Source organism: Seriola dumerili, unplaced genomic scaffold (assembly GCF_002260705.1).
Source record: "Seriola dumerili isolate Sdu_G_001 unplaced genomic scaffold, Sdu_1.0 BDQW01000017.1, whole genome shotgun sequence".
Taxonomy (NCBI): domain Eukaryota; kingdom Metazoa; phylum Chordata; class Actinopteri; order Carangiformes; family Carangidae; genus Seriola; species Seriola dumerili.
Window position 1 is genome coordinate 3,676,827 of NW_019174272.1, and position 20,764 is coordinate 3,697,590.

Consider the following 20,764-nt stretch of genomic DNA (forward strand, 5'->3'; position numbering starts at 1 on the left):
TCTCTTTTAGTGTGAGTGAGTATTTTACTATCTCTATCTCTCTGTTTTTCTCCTGGGAAATCTCTGGAGTTTCTTTCCAATCAGACATGTTTTGCTTTTATTAAAGAAAACTGGGTGAAATATTGTTCTCTGGGAAAATCAACATCCTTAAATAAACTGTAACTGCCAAACAACTATCAAAACACTCATATGGCTTTCACAAAACAAGCTCGCCCCCTTGTTTGGTGGCAGCGTAAGAAACACAGATAGGACTTCACTGCGGGCTTGAGTAATGGCAGAGAAATAATTGGAACTATGCTAGCCATAACATAACATGAAGTATGCCAAATAAAGTATTGCATCACCAGCATGTCCCAGCAAGACAGCCAGACGATGAGAGTGTAAACACACTGGAATATGGATATTTATACTGCTGTGGCCTTGTGACGGGATGAGATCCTAATGTACTGAAAGTCTCACAAGAAAGTGGAATCCCAGGGATTCTTGTAGTGGATGGAGAAAACATTACCCAGGGGCCCATTTCACTAAATTCATGGTTTGAGAGAGAAGAAACAAAGTGAGCAATGCCTTTTATGGGTGGTTTTCATAGAAACACTGCTGGGATTTTCTTTTTTATACATACCACAGAGTGAGGCGGTGGGTCACTAAAGCACATGGGCCTGTTTCAGGGAACACCTAATATAAAGATAATATAAAGATAATGATATAAATCAAATTTGTCTTAAGGAAAGATACATGCTCCTGTGGTAGCTTCTAGCTTACATAATGTGGTCGCAGGACATTCGACTTATAGATTTACATTTGCACAGGTGAAGACTATACAACAGCTTCTGTGGGATGTCCAGCCTCCTCAGGAAATTACTTGAGCAACTTTATAGCCTGGCTGTAACGTAGCCAAACTAACCATGAATCATTGTGTCCAGGTAACATAGTTTATCAATTCAAATAAGAACGGTATATAAATTTTGTTCAAATCCAAATTCAAATCCAATTTAAAGTTATTGTAATTGAAATTGTTATGATCACCTCTGTTGATCAGTTGTGCATAGATGATGTAGTAAGTGAATGAGGACTACATTCTATTTTAAATAATTAACACAAAATCAATAAATTTGAGGCTTAAGTGAGCAGCCACAATACGTACTGAATCTTGGAGTATGTATTATTGTAAAATCCTTTTATATCTATATTTTACAAAAATACTTAAATGTACCAAAATAACAATGAACATTTATTTCAGAATTTTGTCTGTTAAGTTTAAGTTTTGTTTCATCTTTAATATCAAAATTTAATTGCGTCCTCGTTTTATGGTCAGAGTTTCTGCTTTGTCCAATCATGACAAAAACAGGGCAAAAAGTGGAGACCAGTTGTGTGATTAAATAGTTCCCCTCCCTATTATGCACTCATCTCTCCATACTCAATTACCTATCTATTTTGCGGCAAGTACCAATAAAAGGTCTTTCATTGACAGTTAACAACAACAGCTGTTTGAATATATATGACAAAATGCATACAGCTACAAAAAACCACCTACTGATGCAAGGTCTGAGCATGACACCTGTTTGTACACAGGCAGCAGATAAACTGAGACAACTTGAGTGGTGAGAAAACAAGTGGCTACCTGTTTACACTGATTGATGAGGAGAGAGAGAGAGAGAGAGAGAGAGAGAGAGAGAGAGAGAGAGAGAGAGAGAGAGAGAGAGGGAGGAATGAATTCAAAGGCTGCCTCATACCCTCAAAGAGGAAGGTACGCTTCCTGGGAAACTGAATACTCCTCTGTGTCCTTAAATCTCTCATGTGTACGCTCACTGTCTCACACACACCCACCCACAGGAAACACATGCACACCCTCGATCCCAAGGATAACAGCCACACCTCGGACCACTGGCTAATTTTAGATGTGATTTAAGGGTTCCAGCTTCATTGGTGTTGGACTTCGCCCGTCATGCACACTTCACACACGAATAGCAGACATACGAAAGAAAGACATAGACACACACGCCTGACTAGAAAACCATTGTGCAGGTTTTCACAAAGTGACCTCATCTGTTGGGCTCTAGGATTAAGGTACACTATACAAAGATGGCAGTCGGTTATTTTTAGCACAAACACACACAAAGCCATACAGTATATGGGTAATTTAAAGTTTCTCCCTTCCTCTGGGCACCCTGCTGTGTGAAAGCCACCACCTCCAAGGTAAAGACTTTCTGTGGGGAGACATATGTAAACACTGAAACTCATTCCCTTATTCTGATTGGGCAAGATACCTCCTCATATGATGTCACTGGCTCAGCTTTTTTTTTTTTTGTTTGCTCTCGACTGAAGTGGAATTTAGCGAAACCTAAAAAAGTAACTGTAGTCACCATAGCTGACACAAACCACTTTCAGAAATATAAGTCCTCTTATGAAAACAGATTGCATTAGTGTCTATTCCACCTGCCTTTCATCAGTTATCCAGACCGCTTGTGTGTGTTTATGTGTTTTGCAATGTCCACTCACACATCTCCTTGTACCAGTCCGTACACAGTGTGTATGGTCCATCCAAAACCACCAAGCAAGACGATGACCAGGACAACGATGACCAAAGCAGGAAGTCCCCAGCCCAACAGGAAGTAGAGCAGGTATCGGCGCTCAGTGTGCTCGTCATTCATCACCAGCACTTGCCAGAAGTTCACTGCCTGGGGACATAGTTTGAGAAAACAACATGTGTACAGGACTGTGAAGATATGTGGCACAGACATGTGCCAGCGCATGTAACACCTTTATGAGTTTTAATATTTCTCTCAAACCTATAGCAGCCCAGTAATGTGGTGAGGAAAGGCAGTGTTTGGACTTGATTGATTTTTTTCATGTGTCATACAACCACACTTTTATCGCACCCACAACAGCTATATTTGTAATCTAGCAGGCTTTGATAGACTCATCCATGTGATGCACTAAGCCCTGCATTGTTACATAAGTGGCTTTTCAGAAGACCTGCTGGTTATGACACAGAGACAATGTCTTATCCCTGTGTGAGGACCTCAGCAAACAATGTCATACAGTATCTTCAGTTTTAAACTGCTACACTGGTGGTGAGAGGCAACGTTTAATTTTAAATTAAGTTTTAAAGATAAGCTCAAGGGCAAAACGGAGTAGCTCTCCATTTTCCAATGCAGGCTGGGGTTAAAGTTAAAGTCCATTGTTTTGCTCAGAGTAACATGCATTTATGCAACAGCTCAACAGCTATGATGAGCAGCAGCTGATAATGTTTGTTACTGTCCATCTGTCTGCAAACACTTAAGCGGGACATTTGCAAAGAGGACATGGTGATGCAACTAATGACAGGGAGTTAAGAGATGCTGAACCCTCTGATAACCTCTGTCCATCCCATAACCATAACCACTGAAACAACAAACACCGATGCAAAAGCACACAAGAATACACACAAACAGACACACACATATGCACAAAACTGCACTCCAGTTGTGTAACAGCTTGACTACACTGCCTTAAGACAATAGCGTGATGTCAGTCAAGAACTGCCTTTCCTTGGCTGTGAGCAGGCTGGAGCCACAGAGATACAGTAAATGAATTATGGGTAACTCTGTTCTGAACTGTTGCCGCTGCAATGGCTGCATGTCTCGCTGACCGTTGATACTGCGGCCTGAGAATAACGCAGGAATACAGATCGATAAGCTTGCTGACTCTATGGCTTGATGATTGGTTATGCTTTTGCCTTATCAGGAAAGTAATTGTTTAAACGGCCGGCTCAACCAAATTACAAAAAAAAAGAAAAAAAAAAATTTCAATATTTTCTTACATCTGATGATATCTAAACATGAGGATAGTTCTGTTTTATTTATCCAGGCCCAGAAAGGAGTGGAGTGAAGGAGCAGAAATGTAAATAAACTGGTGGATACAATTGAAGGTTCAGTGTTTTTTGTGATTTGGGTGAAAAGACCCTTTAACAGTAGTGCTGTTGGAAAAACCACCACCTGTGTGTTTGACCACATGTCTGGTTGACTGACTAGCCTCATCCACTATCATAATGAAATATGTCTACTGGTAAAACACGAACTACAAAGCCTGGCAGTTTGTTTGTCTGGCTAACTGGAACAGTGAAACATGGTAGAAGAACGCTGTGCAGCCAAGGCTTTAGTAAGACTTTCCTGGGTAAGAGCTGTACAGTATTGTTATGTAATATTATGCAGCTTCTCAATAAACTGAGATTGCCTCTGCGAGCCTCTGCAGTCAAGAAAAAGCTGGTCTGGAAAGTGATTAAATTATTGGCTGTTTTCTGGCATTATGTCAGCGCATAGTTCCCTGACCAACTATTGGACATGCACATCCTCACATACACACACCCACCCACACACGCTGCAGTTATTGATTTAAGTCTTCTTCATGGACTGAGATGGGTTGCTGGCGCCCACTCGTATCATCCACTTGGCTGAAAGCAGCTACCTGATAGGGGGGGGGGTGTGAGCGGTGAGACATCACACGGGTCAATACTGAGACATTGGTGAGGACAGAGTGGCACCAATATTTTCATTTTCAGCTACTATAGCTGCTGACAATACAGAAATGACGAAATGACTAGAGGTTTTTTTTGGCATGAAGTGTAATGAGTCCAGGATTTGGTTCATACCATTTTTCAAACCATTATTATTATTTTTTAATTTTAATTTTTTTTTTTTTTTGGGGGGGAGAGGTGGGGGTGGGGGGGGTGGGGGGGGCAAAATGTTACCACGCTGCTGACTTGAATGTGCCTGGGGGCACCTTTACCAACCTTTACCACAGATACGATCACTCCATCATGATTGGACCAAAATATCACATGACACACATAGTAGGAAAAAAGATAAAGTGCAATATCTACAAAATATACAGCTTGCCCTTATTCTAAATAGAAAACTAATTTTGTGATTTACATTTTACAGTGTTAATTGTAAAAAGAAATAATTTTATTATAAGTTTTTTTTACATTAGTAACATAATGAGAGCTCAACACACTGCACCTGCAGCTGTAGCAGCGGGTTTGCGTTGGTGGGCCGTTATCATGATACACAGTCGTGGATGTTTGTATTGTGGTTTTGATCTTGGTTTTCAGAATCGTTACACCCTTAGTGTTAAGAATGACTCCTATTTGAACTCCTTCTGAGGTGAATCATAGTTTATGTTTCCTCCACTAGATCATATCAGCTCTACTACCATACTTTGGCCTTTGGCCTGAGCCTTTATCCCTTTTATATCTCAGAGGTCATCTATAAACAATCTGCAAAAAACCCCCCAAAAAACATATATACATTCAGCATGTACAGCGCTGCTTGGTCCCATTATAACCCTATAGTGGTCAGTCTCCATTAGCTTATTCAAAAGGCTAATCTTATAATTCTCCACAAATAATAACGTATGTGCCAGGAGAGATTATATCCACTACATAAACAAAGATTATGTTCACTAACAAACGTCACACAGTGTAAAAGATGTAAGAGTGATGGAAACAGCGAGAGACTTACACAAGAGGGAAATGACAAAGTTCAATTCGGGACAGTTCTCCTGGGGATACTGGTCTAGGACAGTCCATAACGGCTGAATATGTAGCCCATGTTTTTGTGGTGGAACATGTTTTTACCCCACCATGAATGACGCACACATTCTTATTATCTGGCTCATTGTTGGACACAGAATAACAGCTTTAAGAGATTTTTAGTTATCACAACAATGGATCATGTTTCCCACCTCAAAATGTGATTATTATTTAGGCCTGAGCTTTCACTACAGTTTTCATAACACAGTCAGACACCACCCAGTCAATTTCAGTTAGTTTCCTAACCTATATCAAATCTGTTTAACCAAACTGAAATAGTTCTTTTTAGTTTTAAAAATCCTAAACAAATAAACAAGAGGAACAATCAATTGTTTCAGTTAGAAAAAGTTAATGGTTCTACAGGGCGGGATTACGAAGAGGAGGATCAACTGAGGTAAAAGGTCTATCCCTGAGGCTGTGGTCCTCTCTAGAGGGGATGATAAAGTACTCTGGCCTATGTTCACCACATTCCTGTACTCTCTCAGCAGGTCAGAAGTCATCTATAGTCTCTCTGAAGGATTAAAATGGGCTTAAGCAAGATTTACACTGCCAGCTAAAAATCATGCTCTTTTCTTTAGCTTTTTTGTGTGACATAGATCTAATGTATGTTTATAGTTATGTTAAGAGAGAACGGATAAAGCAAGTCTAATATTTTGGTGTTTAAGGAGTAAAGAAAAGTTCAGTTTTTGATGTCCGTTAGACTGTGGCTGCCAGGGTGAATCAAGCCTTAGTATCTTGAAGTCAGGACTTTGCCTGAGCCGCTTTGTTCTTGGCAGTTACGACACAAAAGAGAGAGCAAAATGAAATAGAGGCCAGATGGTCAAGAAGGAGGGGTTAGGGGCTGCTATGGTGAGGTGTTACTAAGTGGTACCAGTCTAAGGTCAAAGATCATGTCATGCGGCATTGTGGTACCTTCATCTCGCCCCCTAATGAAAACTTGCTTAAGCCCACGTGGTAAAGGAATGAAGTTCCATTACTTATTACGTAAAAAACACATGCTTCACGTAAGGAACGAAGGAAAGACTAAGAACCCTGTTTATGCCAAGTCATGAGGAAAACGAGCAGGAGGAGGAGAGGAGATTTTACTTACAAGTGCCCTTGAGAAGAAATATAAGGAATATATTTGATATGAAAAAGAGGGATTCCTCTCCAAGAAATACCTTTGTTGTTAACTGCAACAAACTATAGTGACAAACTAACTGGAAAAACAATACGATCATAAAACACTCAATCCACTGCACACTTTATCTTTGACCAACAGACTGACTTTATTTACCTTCTTGTGTTACTGTTCAACACTGTGGCCCATTGTGTGATTAAAGGCCTACTGAACGGACTTCATTGTTGAGGTTTGCAGACTGCACAGACACAGCTTTACACAGTGATAACAGTGAAGCAGTTAAACGGTCTCCTCATATCTTTTTCCAGGAAAATGAGCAGAAACAGAGCAATATCACTGCTCATGCTAACCAAAGAAAGAATCATCTATCAAAATTTGATTGTTCACACCTGTTTTTATAATTCATGTGTATGCTATTTATACTATTTATTGAGTGTGTTTGTTTTGTCTTATCTTATGTTTTTATCCTAAACGTTTGTGCCACTACGGAGATGCACTAAATTTCGTTGCATAGCTGGTGTGCCTGTAGTAAGGGTAACAATAATATTGTCTGTGTCCAAATATTCAGGTTTAATGCCGTAAGGAGCCAAAGTTTTTTAGTTATAGCTAAGACTCAAGTGTATCTAGTGTTGTTGGTTCACCTGGTATTACCTGTATGAGCATCCAAAAGAACTGACTCAGGTGGAAATAGTGAGAGAAGAGTGCCAGAGTAGCACAACTGTCCTCTGAAAACATTCGGCCACGGAAAGCTGACACCAGGAAACAGATCTGTAGAAAAACAAATAAAAAGACAAATTTAGAAGTCGTTACCATTGTGTGTAAATGAGCCTTTCACACTGGAAGCAGCAGCAGCAGCAGCAAGCTGTTTATGGCAGTTAATGTATGTTCACAATTTGCTCTTTTCAGAGAACATGGTAATGTTTTGTATGACAACCTGGCACACTCGAACACATGCAGGTGCAGTACTCTTTGCAGTGTCAGAAGGGCATGTTGCGCATGAGGCAATATATTGCATGTTTTATAGTCTATACATTTTTAAAACAGACAGCAGGATTCAAATAGCCCCCCCCCCCCTCCAAAAGAGAGACATCCTATCCTGCAGACCTGTTACATCACCATGCAGCAAACTATGCTGGTGGGAGCAAAAATAATAAAAAAAACAACAACATAAACAACACTGACAAATATGTTTTCGTGTGTCATCCCGCGCACACACATTTGTACAAATGTCTGAGTGCTGCATTTCACCAAATAATGGAAGAGCATTGCAGAATCGCAGCAGAAAACAGCTTGTGGTGAGTAAGTGTGTGTGTGTGTGTGTGTGTGTGTGAGAGAGAGAGCGAGAGAGAGTGAGTGAGTGAGTGTGAGAGAGAGAGAGAGAGAGAGACAGAGAGAGAGAGAGAGAGAGAGAGAGAGAGAGAGAGATACTGGGAGAGAGTTTAGTAGGCGGGAAGGCACCAGGGCCAAAATTCAATTTGTGACATTGGAAGCACGACTGCGTGGAAAACCCATGAGGGCAGCAGAAAATACTGCTGCTCCGCTGTCCATCAGAGAGCTTCATTAACCTCTGGCACTGACAGAGTACGGTGCCAATGCAGCTGGGCGTTTGTTACATAACCTGCAGCTTGTCGGCATGCTGCCAGTGCCATGGACCAGAAAGAGGGTGAATGGAAGTGTGCAGGAGCCGAGGGATGTGGGGGAGAGTGATAACTTGGTGTCAAATGTTACTTACATTATATTCATTACACTCAGCAGTCAGGGACATACAGTGGCAGTCACAGCTTCAGGTAAAAAGGAAAGTTTCTGTCAAACTACTTATTATATATTTTGTGGCTTTTCTTAAGCAGCATCTTAACAGTGTCTCTTTAGCTCTGTTACAGTCGTTTGAGTTAACAAAACACATGGTTCTGAAGCTAATGTATACTTCTGATACCACCCTATGGGTTCAGCTAATTTGCTTAGCAGAAGAGTCGCTATAGTAACTAGATAAATAGGCACGGTTTACATCTCTCACACACACACACACACACACACACACACACACACACACACACACACACACACACACACACACACACACACAGCTTCTATTAGTTTGACTGGTTTTGTGCTGAGGTTACGCCTAATAAATAATGATATTAAGTGACATGCCGTTCTAAATCCTGCCTGTTGACTGGGGTGATGATCAATGTAGTCGATACTCAAAGGTTTTTTCTACAAGACGTTCTGTTGAAGTGTTTTTTCTTTGTCCTATTTTCTTACATTTTGAAATGTAAGAAAACCCATCAGGAAATTTTCAAAAACCCATCAGGAAAACCTTAAATAACCATTCTTGGGTTTTCCAGCTCTTACTAACCCTGTCTGCATCCTCCTGTTGACTAAGGGGAAAAGTCAGGGCCTTTGTAAAAAACATAAGAATCATGAGTCACTTTCCCATCCGTGCTCCAAGCCCTGTAGGGTGTGAGTGGGAGGGATGGCACAGGAAGGAAATTCATGCCTGAACTGCCTGGAATTGTGCCTGAGTGGAGAAGCTGTTCAGGTAGCTTATGGGAACAAAGATTATGCGGCGCGCTTGTGTGTTTTTGGCAGAGCGTCAGCCTCATTTGGCCAAAGGCACAGTGTGACACACCATCTATCTTCTCGAAAGCAAAACAATGGGGAAACTACTGAGCGGGAGACGCTAAATAAACTGTAGGATGCTAGACACATACCCATAAGTAAACATGCAGTACACACACGCATGTTTGTTTAACACAAAAGGCTCTAATTTTGTGAAATCAAGCATAGGGCACAGTCAAGTGTGGCATGCAACAAGAGGGTGGCAGCGCACTTTAGGTATTTTTGTGGCTGTGTGCACCCAAAGCACACATGGAACTGGAGACGGATAACTTTTCAGTTGGAGCGTTAGGGGCTAGTCACACTTACTGCCAATCACTTTGGCTCAGCTCATCTCCCTTGATTATTTGGGTTGATTTAAATTCAGTTGTGCTGTAACTACAGCACAACAATACTGTCAGTACTGAAATACTAACATGGCACAGCAATGTGCCAACACATCTAGCCTTTCGTGACAAACACTAATAGCCACAGGGATAACAACTGAAGCACTGAAACTACTGACCTGTGGTGAAATGATGACATAACAGGTAGAGAGAAATGGCTTTGTGAGGAAAGGAGGGCAAAGGGCTTAGAGGGGTGCTTGTGTGCAGTGGTGTGAATAGACTCTCTAACAGGTGGCTGCCCCCCAGATGTGCAGTCTGTGTGTCTCTGTCCTCGATTGCCCTAAGCTAGGAATGACCTGGCTTAGGAAAGAAACCAGGTAAACTCGTACGGTGAACCAAGTTGGGTGAGTAAATATGTAACAGGGTGAATTCCATGAAGATTTTATTTGATTAGAGCCAGTCTGGTCGCCATCTGTCTTTTCAAAAGGCCCTCAAAAAAGCAGTCACATAGACAGGTAAACACACTCTGGACCCTGACCTGCCTTTTTTATTGCTTTTATGTCTATTACATATTACTTGATTGTCACCGCTGTCTGGTTAATATATCACACTTCATGTCAAATGGTTTAAATAGAAGGGCAGGGCATAAAACTGTAAATAAAACCAAAAGTAATTCAACTGCTTGGGAAGGGTTCTTACATGATTTGCTTTCTTTTATATGATGTTGGAGAGGTTAGAAGAACAAATATATGAACACACATACTCAAACACATTGTGCAGATTGGATCAAGCTGCAGTTCAAATCTCTGGGACAGTGTGTAGTGAAGGGTCGTTTTATCTGTCTAGAAACAGCCAGACTGTCATGGGAGACAATTTACATGGGAGGATAGAAACAAGCCTTAAAATAAACACAGGGAAATGATCCTCCTCTGGGTTGTTTATTACTTTATATAGTGTGCACCAAGGCAGTAAAGCTTATGTTAATCTAGCTGTGTCTGGCTAAAAAAAGTTTTTTATAAATTGTGTACAGTTGGGATTAGAAACTCCACAAACACTTTTAAAAAAAAAATCACTTAACATTCCCACTGAACTAGCATCAGTGGGGAGGTTCCTTGTGAGTGATCAGATTTTAGCTGTTAACTATTCAATACCAGATAAGTCCCTGGAGCAGAACTCAGCCTAGACTTCCTGTTATCTGAGCCTGGCATAAACTGGAATGTGATTATGAAACTACACCAATAAATACTATCTCTATTTTGAAATGAAGTGAAGGTGTCAGAAATAGGGTGTGACAGAGTTAAGGAAATTACTCCCCTCCCTGGAGCTAATTACACTTTGGTCAAACAGAATGTCTCACACTAGGACAGCTAAATGTCACAAAAAAACACAGCACAAACTTTAGGATAAAATGGAAGAGAGGGAGGTGGGGAGTCAATCAGGTTATATGCCAGAGCAGACTGATCCTTCAGGGCAGGTGTCAGTGGCTGTATACATTATCAGCTCTGACATGCAAACTCCATGAACTTATTAACTGTGACAGAACTATTTGGTAACCACCTCTCATGATATCATCAGCTGTAAGGATGAAGCAGCATCCTTGGACAAATCAAACCCAAACTATATCCATTGGTTCTTTCTGGTGTAGTTCCTACACCTGCGGCTTGGGCCTTATTGAAGAGACTAGACAGTTAAGAGAGAAATCTGTGTTAAGGTCAAGCTCTGGGGTTTTGAAAGAAATGTAAAGTCAGACATGTTACAGGGCTTCATGGGATTGATATGGATATAGCCTTGGTAGAGGCCTATTAGCTGAGATAGCTAAGTAGCTATGGAGGTCATGGTTACAACTTTGTTCATTGTTCGGTTCATTGTGAAAGTAAGACAGGTACATATAAGCACTTTAGCACTGATGACCTGCTACAGGGTTAGGTTAGTAGGGTGGGGAGGTGACAGGTGGGGATGTGGGGCTTATCAGAGCAATATCTACTCCTCTATCCTTTGTCCCCAGGCCTCCTTCTCTTTTGTGTAAGAATCTAGGAGTCAACCTGTCTAGACCCTCAGGCTACAGACTTATTCAAAGCAGAGGCGGGGAGGTGCTGCAGGACTCTAAAGTGTGTGTTATGAGCGTGCTTGCGTGCTCTCGAGTCTGGTAAAACAAGAACCACCAAAGCTCACATACATAATGCCTGAATGCTGTTAATTTATTACCTCATTGTGTAAAGATTACATATCAAGATGCTGTCTCACTCGTGTGTGATTTTGTTGACAGCACCCAGGAAATTGCCAGAGAGCAAATGAGAGAGAGAGAGAGAGAGAGAGAGAGAGAGAGAGAGAGAGAGAGAGAGAGAAAGTTGGAACAAGATATGTAGAAAGGGAGATAGGGAAAGATGACTGCAGGAAACAGAGGCCATGAAGAGGCCTTTCAGAATAAATATAAAAAGTTGAAAACAAAGCAGCTCCTCTCCAAGAGAATGTGGCCTTGTCACCAGGCCCAAGACCTTAAGCCTGAACTATTGGTCCATCTCCTTGCCTAAGTGTCCAATCACAGAGCTCCCCTTTGTTTTATGGCCCTGAAGCACCCCGGAGACTGTCTGCTCAGAGTTGTTGTTTTTGTTCTGGATCTCTTGCTGCCTTTGTAGTGATTCTACTTATCCAGAGAAAAGATTTAACCTCACTTTGATATGATAAGCAGGTCTGAAAGAAACAAAATGCCGGTTTCCCAACCTTGGCACAGCAGTGCTAAATGATACAGAGGCTGACAGCAAACTAGCCCTTAATGCCAAACAGCCTTATCAAGATGACAAAGAAAGAAAACAGAAATATTAAGAGGATGGATTATCAAAGGAGAAATCAAATTACGGTACGTTACAAAACAAAATAAAGTTCCAACAAATAACACATTGTCATTTACTTACAAGGCTCAACAAAGGAGATCAGAGAAACGCCGCAACAACAAATGGCACAGTGGAAACATGATAAACAGTTCGTTTTGCTGCTGATCGATAGCCCTGTGTGCTGACGCTAAGGTAGCTAGTGTACCAGTGAGGCTAAAAATAGTATCTGCCTGATGCATTACATCACTGAGGGAATGGGGCATTAGCTGTCTGCCTGCCAGACTATCCATCTAGACTTGTGTCCAAAACACTTAACCTCCACCTCTCCCCTTCTCCAGCCTCCCTCATCCCATCTTTTCCTTCTACCGCCCTTCATCTCATTGCCCCCTCCTCCTCCTCCTCCTCCTCCTCCTCCTCCCTTCTCCTTCACCTCCCCCTTCTCTCTAACAGCTACCGGTCTGATCTAGCTGGTTCCAGCCTCAGCCTGCACCCTGGGTGTTTCCTCTTATGCCTTTGTTCAGAAAGAGATAAAGCAAAAGAAGGGGGAAAGAGAAATATAAGACTCATTCCACCCTTACTCCTGACATCATTTTCTCACTGAAGCAATGCCTTTCCATCAAGCCGCTTCAGTCCTCTCATCACTATCAATCACACCTCTCCTCATCCACAGCTGAGAAATTCAGACTATTCTAGCAGGGAGCTAAAATATATAGAATCATATAATACATTTACACTTATGCCTGCTTTATATTGGGTAATGTCACCGGTAACAGTATTAGTTTCAGCGCCATTCAACGCCATTTTTTCTTGCCTTACACTATTGAGTATGTGCAGGCATCACCAGTCTCGTCACGTGCTGCAGCCCCTCACGTTATACGTGTGTGTTGTTTATGTGCTGAAGCACACGGGACAGCCAGTTGCAAGAAACAGGTCACATGGGGATGGCTGATAGCTGGGTTAGTGGGCCAGTGTGTTTGGGGAAGGCGAGATAAGTAAAGGGAACATTTGCTGACAAGATGTGTGAGGTTGTTAAAATAAGAATAAGAGACAAAAACATATGAGCCCAGTGCACATGGCATGCAATCTTAAAATTAAAAAAATTGAAAGTGCCTGGTGTCACATTTTGAGGGCAGCATCTAAGTCTTTAGCTTTTACAAGAGCCTCTGTTACTATATTTTTGACATGTTGAGCCCGACTGGATACTTGACCAACATACTCTGCATTCGTGATAATGAGCAGCTATCTCAAGTGTTTAGTAAAGTAAAGTTCACAGGTGTTTTGGGTTGAACCTCGGGCTGGAGCTTACTTGCTGAGCCAGCTGTTTGCAAATAAACATCCACCCCCCTTTGGTGTGTTTCACATCCAAACAACCTCGACGCTTACGTGAGCACACACATTACTGCAATACAGTAAAAGTGTGTGTATGTGCTTGTGTGAAACAGGGAGGCATGATATCAAAAGCCTTTGCCACACATTCTGGGAATGACTGATATATTCCCAGAGTAAACGACAAGCTGAAAGCCTGCAGGAGTGTCAATGTGATCCTGTGTGACACAGCAATAGGGGACTGCCAGTACTTTGAAGTGTATGAGGCAGCTAAAACAAGCTCAAACATTCTTGACAAGTTTACAGTATCATTAAGGTCATTGTTTTTAGTCTAGGGAATACAGAAACCAAGGAACACCCAGGCTTGTTTTGTGTAGTCAGAACATGTCAAGATTTTTGTACAAAGCTCTGTACTACATGTATTTTCTGTTATATCATATTCTCAAAGAAGCCAAACCGATGTATATTTTCTAATGCATCTTAAATTATGATTATTTATAAGAGTTTTCTCAAATTATTTCATGTTGTCTGTGCAGTGTTGTAGATTCTTTTGCAGACTAAATATAATGGTAGTATGGCTCATCATAATCAGTTCCTAGTACATGTAGATATATTCTACTCCAAATGTTATTTTTGCTGTTGCTGCATCTCCTACAGTGCTCATACTACACTCATACAGAGGCCAGTGGTCGTGCTGCCTCCTCCATACAGACAATCTCAGCAGTACCACCCACATGAAGCACATTTAGCTGCATTCCAGCAGGCCTCCACTCTTTTACCCCATTCACACTTCAGTCAAAGAGTGTCTGCTGCTGGGAACCCGCAGCTGCTTTCGATCACAATGGGGCTACTTTCAAGAAGCCTCTTGAATTTCCTTCCTCAACATCTGGTGTGAACCAGTCTGGAGACCAGACAGAAAACTCTTTGGGCTGCAAGGCACGACCCACACGCACATGGATTCATGTGCATACACACAGCTATAAAAACACTGTAACCAGCTGCGCAAGGTCAGCTCCCTAAACACACACACTCAATGGGTCTACTTTACTCTACCACAAGACTCACATACTGGAGCTCACACACATACACACACACTGCATATGTGCTTCAGTATGTGCAGTGCATACATGATGTGGGTGTGCACCAATCCACAAACAGAATTGTACAGTCTACTGCCGTGGTTTGACCACAGTTGCTTCATGCTATTCTGGGTCAATAGATGAAATGCCACAGAGAAAGAAAATCATGAAAACGTGAACACTGTTCAGCTATATTCACAGATGTTGCTCTGAAAGTATCTTTGTTTCATAGCTTCCAATGCATTTCAGTCTGAGTGAGATGCACACAACTTAAAAGATTATAAGGCCATCTTTCCACTTTCATGTGTGATCGATTCTGAATCAGAGAGGAAAGGTGGGAGGTGGTCTGTACAATATGCAACATGTCTTTCTAACATCTGCACAGCTATGCTGATATGATTATAACGGTGCCATGTGAGTTACATCACAGTTAAGATTACAAACAATTAGGCTACTTGCACACACAGGTCTCTTTATGGGGATGTGTTGCATCACTTCCAGATAAGTAGTACTTTCATGCTTCAACTAATCATCAGGCGTATGAGTGCATGTCTAATCACGTTGATCAGAAAACCTGCAGAAACCTACACTGACCCACTAAAGCAGCAGGTCATCGATCCAGGAGAGATTCCTTCTGTGCAAACTGGCTGACCTGCAGCAGCTCTTAGTGTCTGTCAATGAGTGGCTGCAAAGCCAATCAATATGTGAAGACTGATGAAGTGAAATATTGTATGCTCCATTCATGCTGTTCCTGCCCAAACACCCACTATACACCGCCCATTGGTACCTCACAGTCTAATTTCGACTTAATCAGAGACACAGCTGTACTACCATGCACTGTATAATGTCTCAGTTGGCACTCTTCAGCTACCATACCAAAGTTAGACTAAATTAGAGCAATGCTTAGAAGACTGGCTCAGTCCTATAGTTGTAATTTATCTGTAAACCGGTTTGCAATTTTGTACCTGCTTAGATTAAACTGCTGTAGAGGCTGCTCTTGAATATACTCCAAAACAGTCTTGTCATAAAAAGAAGTAGAGCTCATGGGAGTCATTGATCAGGTACTTCATTCACATCTGCTGTTGAACTTGGCTCTGGCTGTGGAGCTGCAGTGACCCCTACAGTTCAAAGTGATCAATAGCTGAGGGCTGGGGCGTTGTGTTGTTGTGTTACTGGATAAGTGTTTGTGTGTGTGTCCAGGCTGGAGTGGGTTACATGAGTGGGTATGTGCCCATCCGGCCATCTGTGTATGCTTATGTATGTGTGTGCATTCATTTATGCAAGCATATGCATGTGTTTCATAACTGTGCCATCCAGTGATGCCAATGCTCTTTGACAATATTGTGAACATTTGTCTTTGCATTGAAGTGTGTGAGTGTGTGTGTGTATGTGTGTGTGGGGGCATTAATGTGCTGGAATGTGTGCATGTATGTGTTTATCTATGTATGTCCGTCATGTGTTTGATGCTTTTGTTGCTTAAAATATATTTTGTTTGTGAGCTAATGCAATCACAACCAGCAGCACACCTGCTGTTGTCGTCAAATTAAAATCCATTTATTAAAAAAATGCACTGCACACACAGGAAAACACTGAGATTTAAGATTCAAGCAAAGCTAAAAACAAACTGACAAGATGGACTGATTACAATTCTCAGATAAGCCACGAACAAAAGACCTTATTATAGATACAGATTTATTTGATTACGCCATTCACCATTTCCTTCCTCCATTCAACGTTTCCTGATTCTTTGAGGAAGTGGGGCGACTCTTATTTTCTATTTCAAGCCTAGCATCACAGAACTTACTCTAATAATGCCTCTCTCTCTCTCTATCATGCTTGTGGCTGTAGTTTGCCAAGCACAAGAAAAGAACAGCTTCAACGGAGAATTAATAATGAATTATTACATATAAATGTAAATATCAATTGTCAAATTTAGCTCAGTACAGATAGCTTTAATGCCAATATGTGTGTCATATATTACAACAACTGGGACACATCCTGTTGAACCCAACCTAGAAAAACAGTGCAAACAACAAGGTAGAATGGCAACACCACCGACCTCAACAGTTTCAGGGTAAACTCTGTTTTCACTTCTCTAAACCTCCAAGGTTCATGCCACTCTGCACACAAAGGTCTGCCAAGACAAGCTGTCAAACTCCAAAAATAGAGCAGGGACTTTGACAACTGTGGGCTCCCACTTTGTTTATCATTCACAATGTCAGCGGCCTTTTGATAAAGTCCTCCATGACAAACTGGATGACTCCACAGAATCAGGTAAAAGGTGCCTGCTTCTGCATGGAGAGTTCAGAAAGTACTAAGCAGACAACAATGACTGTTGTTACATTTTAAACAGATTTCTTTATACTAGAACATATATTACACCTTGGCTCTAAATTTTCAAGGTATGATATAAGTAATATATGATATATAATAAAATCAGATTATAGGGAAGCCAGCAACTGACAAAATTAAACAAACCCTTGATCTGACTTCCCACAAGTGGTTTTATCTGTTGAAGCAGGTAATGAGTGGGAGGTTAAAGTGTTACAGCTTAAGGGAAGTAATAGGTGATGTCTGTTGGATATAGCTTTTCTTAATTAAGACAGAGCATGTGAAAAATAAATGAACTTTTATCAAATTAAGTAACTTACTACATATTGCAGCTGAATGTCCATGTTTGTGTGAATCTGTATTCATTAACTTTACACAGCGACTTGTTATACTGTCTAAAGGTGCGTATAACTGAAACAACACATTATAGGATTTTCTCTTCACTGTTTCATGTCTCACAGCTACCTGACAAGGAAGGAGCTAATGTGATGTGGCCTCCTGTTGCTGTGTACTGTGTTTTTTTTCTGGAAATAAATGAAAGTGTATGGAATTGTATCTGAGGTCACCAGCTGTTAGGACAACACACATTTGGCAAAAATGATAGTGTAACTTCCAGAGTCCAGAAAGGTCAGAGTCTGCTCCGGATGGTTAGAAAACCCCTACCATTAATTCAACTTACATTTCACTTAACATATCAGTTGTTGAAGATAAGTGGCCATGGACACACAAACATAGCTGCTTGCAACCTATGCAAAACTGAAGGAAATGCATCTCATGAGTACTACAAATACTACACATCTAAGCAGCTACACAAAGTGAGTTAAAGACTGAATGTAAGCTGCTTCGTATTATTGGTCATTAATTTCCCTGGGAAACCTGCACTGGACTGAGAAGGCAGACTTGCATTCGCAGTAGACTCTGTGTGTGTGTGTGTGTGTGTGTGTGTGTGTGTGTGTGTGTGTGTGTGTGTGTGTGTGTGGTGTGTGTGTGTGTGTGTGTGTGTGTGTGTGTGTGTGTGTGTGTCTGTGTGTGTCTGTGTTTTATCCTGCTGGCTATCCCATGATGTAATCCAGATAAGACTATGTGTGACCACCCTGGTAGATAACTAGACTGATTCATGAATAATTGTACATACGGTAGAAGATAATACACAGTGTGTCAGGAAAGTGCTTGAGAACATTACAGAAGTGAAGAGAGAAAGTCCATATGATCCGTGGACAAAGTCTACATGACAAAGACAAGGTTAATACATTTTAAAAAGGTTATGACATTAGCTGAGCTTTTAATTCCGTGCTGCAGATTTGATGGTTTAATCATGTACAACCACTGTGTGAAGTTGATATTAGTACAACATAGGATAACGTGATCAAACAGTAGGCTGTGTGCTACAGACAGGTTTGAGTTAAAGACTCAGTGTAGTATCCCTCTCCCTGCTCTTTGCTTCACCCAGCCTGCACAAAAGCCGACCATGATGAAGACGAAGAAAACATTGCACATGAAATCTCATTGTTTTTGAGGTCAGTGCAAAATCTCAAACACATTCAGAAGCAAGTGCAGATTGCTGACCATGTCTGCCAAAAGAAACTGATTGCTTGCTGTTAAACCAAAAGGCCTATTTACTCTAAATGGTATTCAAACCAACTACTGCAAGCACTACACATCTGCAGCTCATGGTTGGGCCGACTGCTAAGAAAAAAACTCATTGATCTAAACAATGAGGTTTCAAAATATTCAAAGATGTTTATAGGGAAACAAATGTGTTCAATACATTTGATAGGCCCCAACAACAGACAAAATGTGTTCTTGTGAGAAACACTGATTGTAAACATAACTGTGTTTACAAGAAAACTCCACAGGGTACTCTAAAGGACTACCAGTCTCTGCATTGTTGATGATGTTATTACACTTTGATGAAAATGATCCTGGCAGACATCCCAGTGGTTGGTGAGTCTCTGAAAGGAAGTCTATAACCAGTTTAGTGAATAACAACACATGTGAAAATATTGTCATTGGTCAAAATGATGAGTCACACAGGATGTGCCTAGCCACTTACACAGAGATGGAGAAGGAGAGGGACAGACACAGTGAGACAGTGAGTCTTTTCCTCATAATATCACAGCTCCAAGCTAAAACCAGCAGCAGCCAGAATGATAAAGGGGACAGATAATAGAAGCAAGGACATTACTCATCATTTTGTGAAATAAGGGTTGGATGAGAGGAGAAGGAAAAAGCCAGAGGGTCAGAATGAGACAAGAAATTTAAACAGCAAAATGAAGACACAAAAGAGCAAAAAAATTGAGTTCTTAGTTTAAATAGTTTAGCCTCATTTTTCAGAATCAGGCAAAGGAGACAAGGTCACAATGAAAAGTGAATTGTTTTGAATTAAGATGCTGCTGACTCAAACAGAGACAGATGAGATGAAGAGGAGACGAGTCAGGACGACACTAGGCACAAGGTGTTGGACCAGCCAGGAGAGTGTAATCTGAGTCTCCCAAGAGGCCATCTTCACCTCTCTACTGTCCTGTTCTCCCCACCCACCCCCACACACACCCCCACACACACACACACAGTAACACAGGGCCTGGCTGCTGATACTTTACCCTTCCATCACTTGCCTGCCGTTAGCTTGCGCTGACGGACAGTAAAGCGCTTAGCATTGCAATTGCAACATCTTATCAAGGACATGCTGTGTCTTGCTGTTTAACTGCAAGCAAAAATGACTTGAGAGTAAAAAACATGTTTTGCTAAAGCATTGGGGACCTTTCACTTGAAATACCTGAGAAAAATATATGTATGTATTGGCTGACGGTAGATGGGAGAATGAGAAAGTAAACGCTTTCCCCTCATTCTTTCCCTTCTTTCACATTCTCATTTTTTTCCAGACTTTTGTGAGGATAAGCCTAGAAAACAATAGGATATATTCTCAGACGTCAGACTGTCTGTTTATTTATGTAATGACTGATTGGTCATGATGGGAACTGGTAAACTTCCTCGGGAAAAGCTGAGTTACTCACCTCATTTATAAACACTTGTGTTGATCTAACATTTTACAGAAAAGGACACGGTAAGGGTTTGGATTACGCAATTCATACACTCCCTTTCCTGGAGAGCTGAGAAACTGCATGCATGCCTCCCCCCTCCCCTTCAGGATGTGACATGGGTGTATGGTGTGTGTGTTTGTGGTTTGAAGAGCAGACTTCTGAATGCTGGGACCGGTCCCGGAGCTAACAGGAAATCCTTAATAATCAGACCTAAGAGTCACCTAAACACTTCCCAGATACTGGAATAGAGTACTGGGACCACTGGCATAAGCACTTGTGTGGGAACGGCTGTCTGGGATGTGGAGGGCTGTTTAATCACAGTGGTTGAGAAATTAAATTGTGTTTTGTTTGCAATAGAGATGGAGATTAGATTTTCCTTTCCCACATCGGCACATAGATACATGTGCTCAAGCACACACACACAAACAAACATCAGCTGAAGCATTTTATAAGAAATGTGATTTCTGTCAACCACATGTACCAAATACCACTGGGCTGTGTTATATTTAAGTATTATCTTTA

The 20,764-nt window shown here is 41.3% G+C and overlaps 1 protein-coding gene across 1 annotated transcript in view; it reads right to left on the minus strand.

Annotated features, from left to right (window-relative positions):
- Nucleotides 1–20,764, minus strand: part of adgrv1 (adhesion G protein-coupled receptor V1) — a 96,199-nt gene that overhangs the window by 21,936 nt on the left and 53,499 nt on the right. The window contains exons 88-89 of the mRNA XM_022753992.1: nucleotides 7,344–7,460; nucleotides 2,500–2,678 (exon numbers count right to left, since the gene is read on the minus strand). Coding sequence (XP_022609713.1) covers nucleotides 2,500–2,678; nucleotides 7,344–7,460 — 296 coding nt within the window. The remainder of the gene's footprint in view (nucleotides 1–2,499; nucleotides 2,679–7,343; nucleotides 7,461–20,764) is intronic.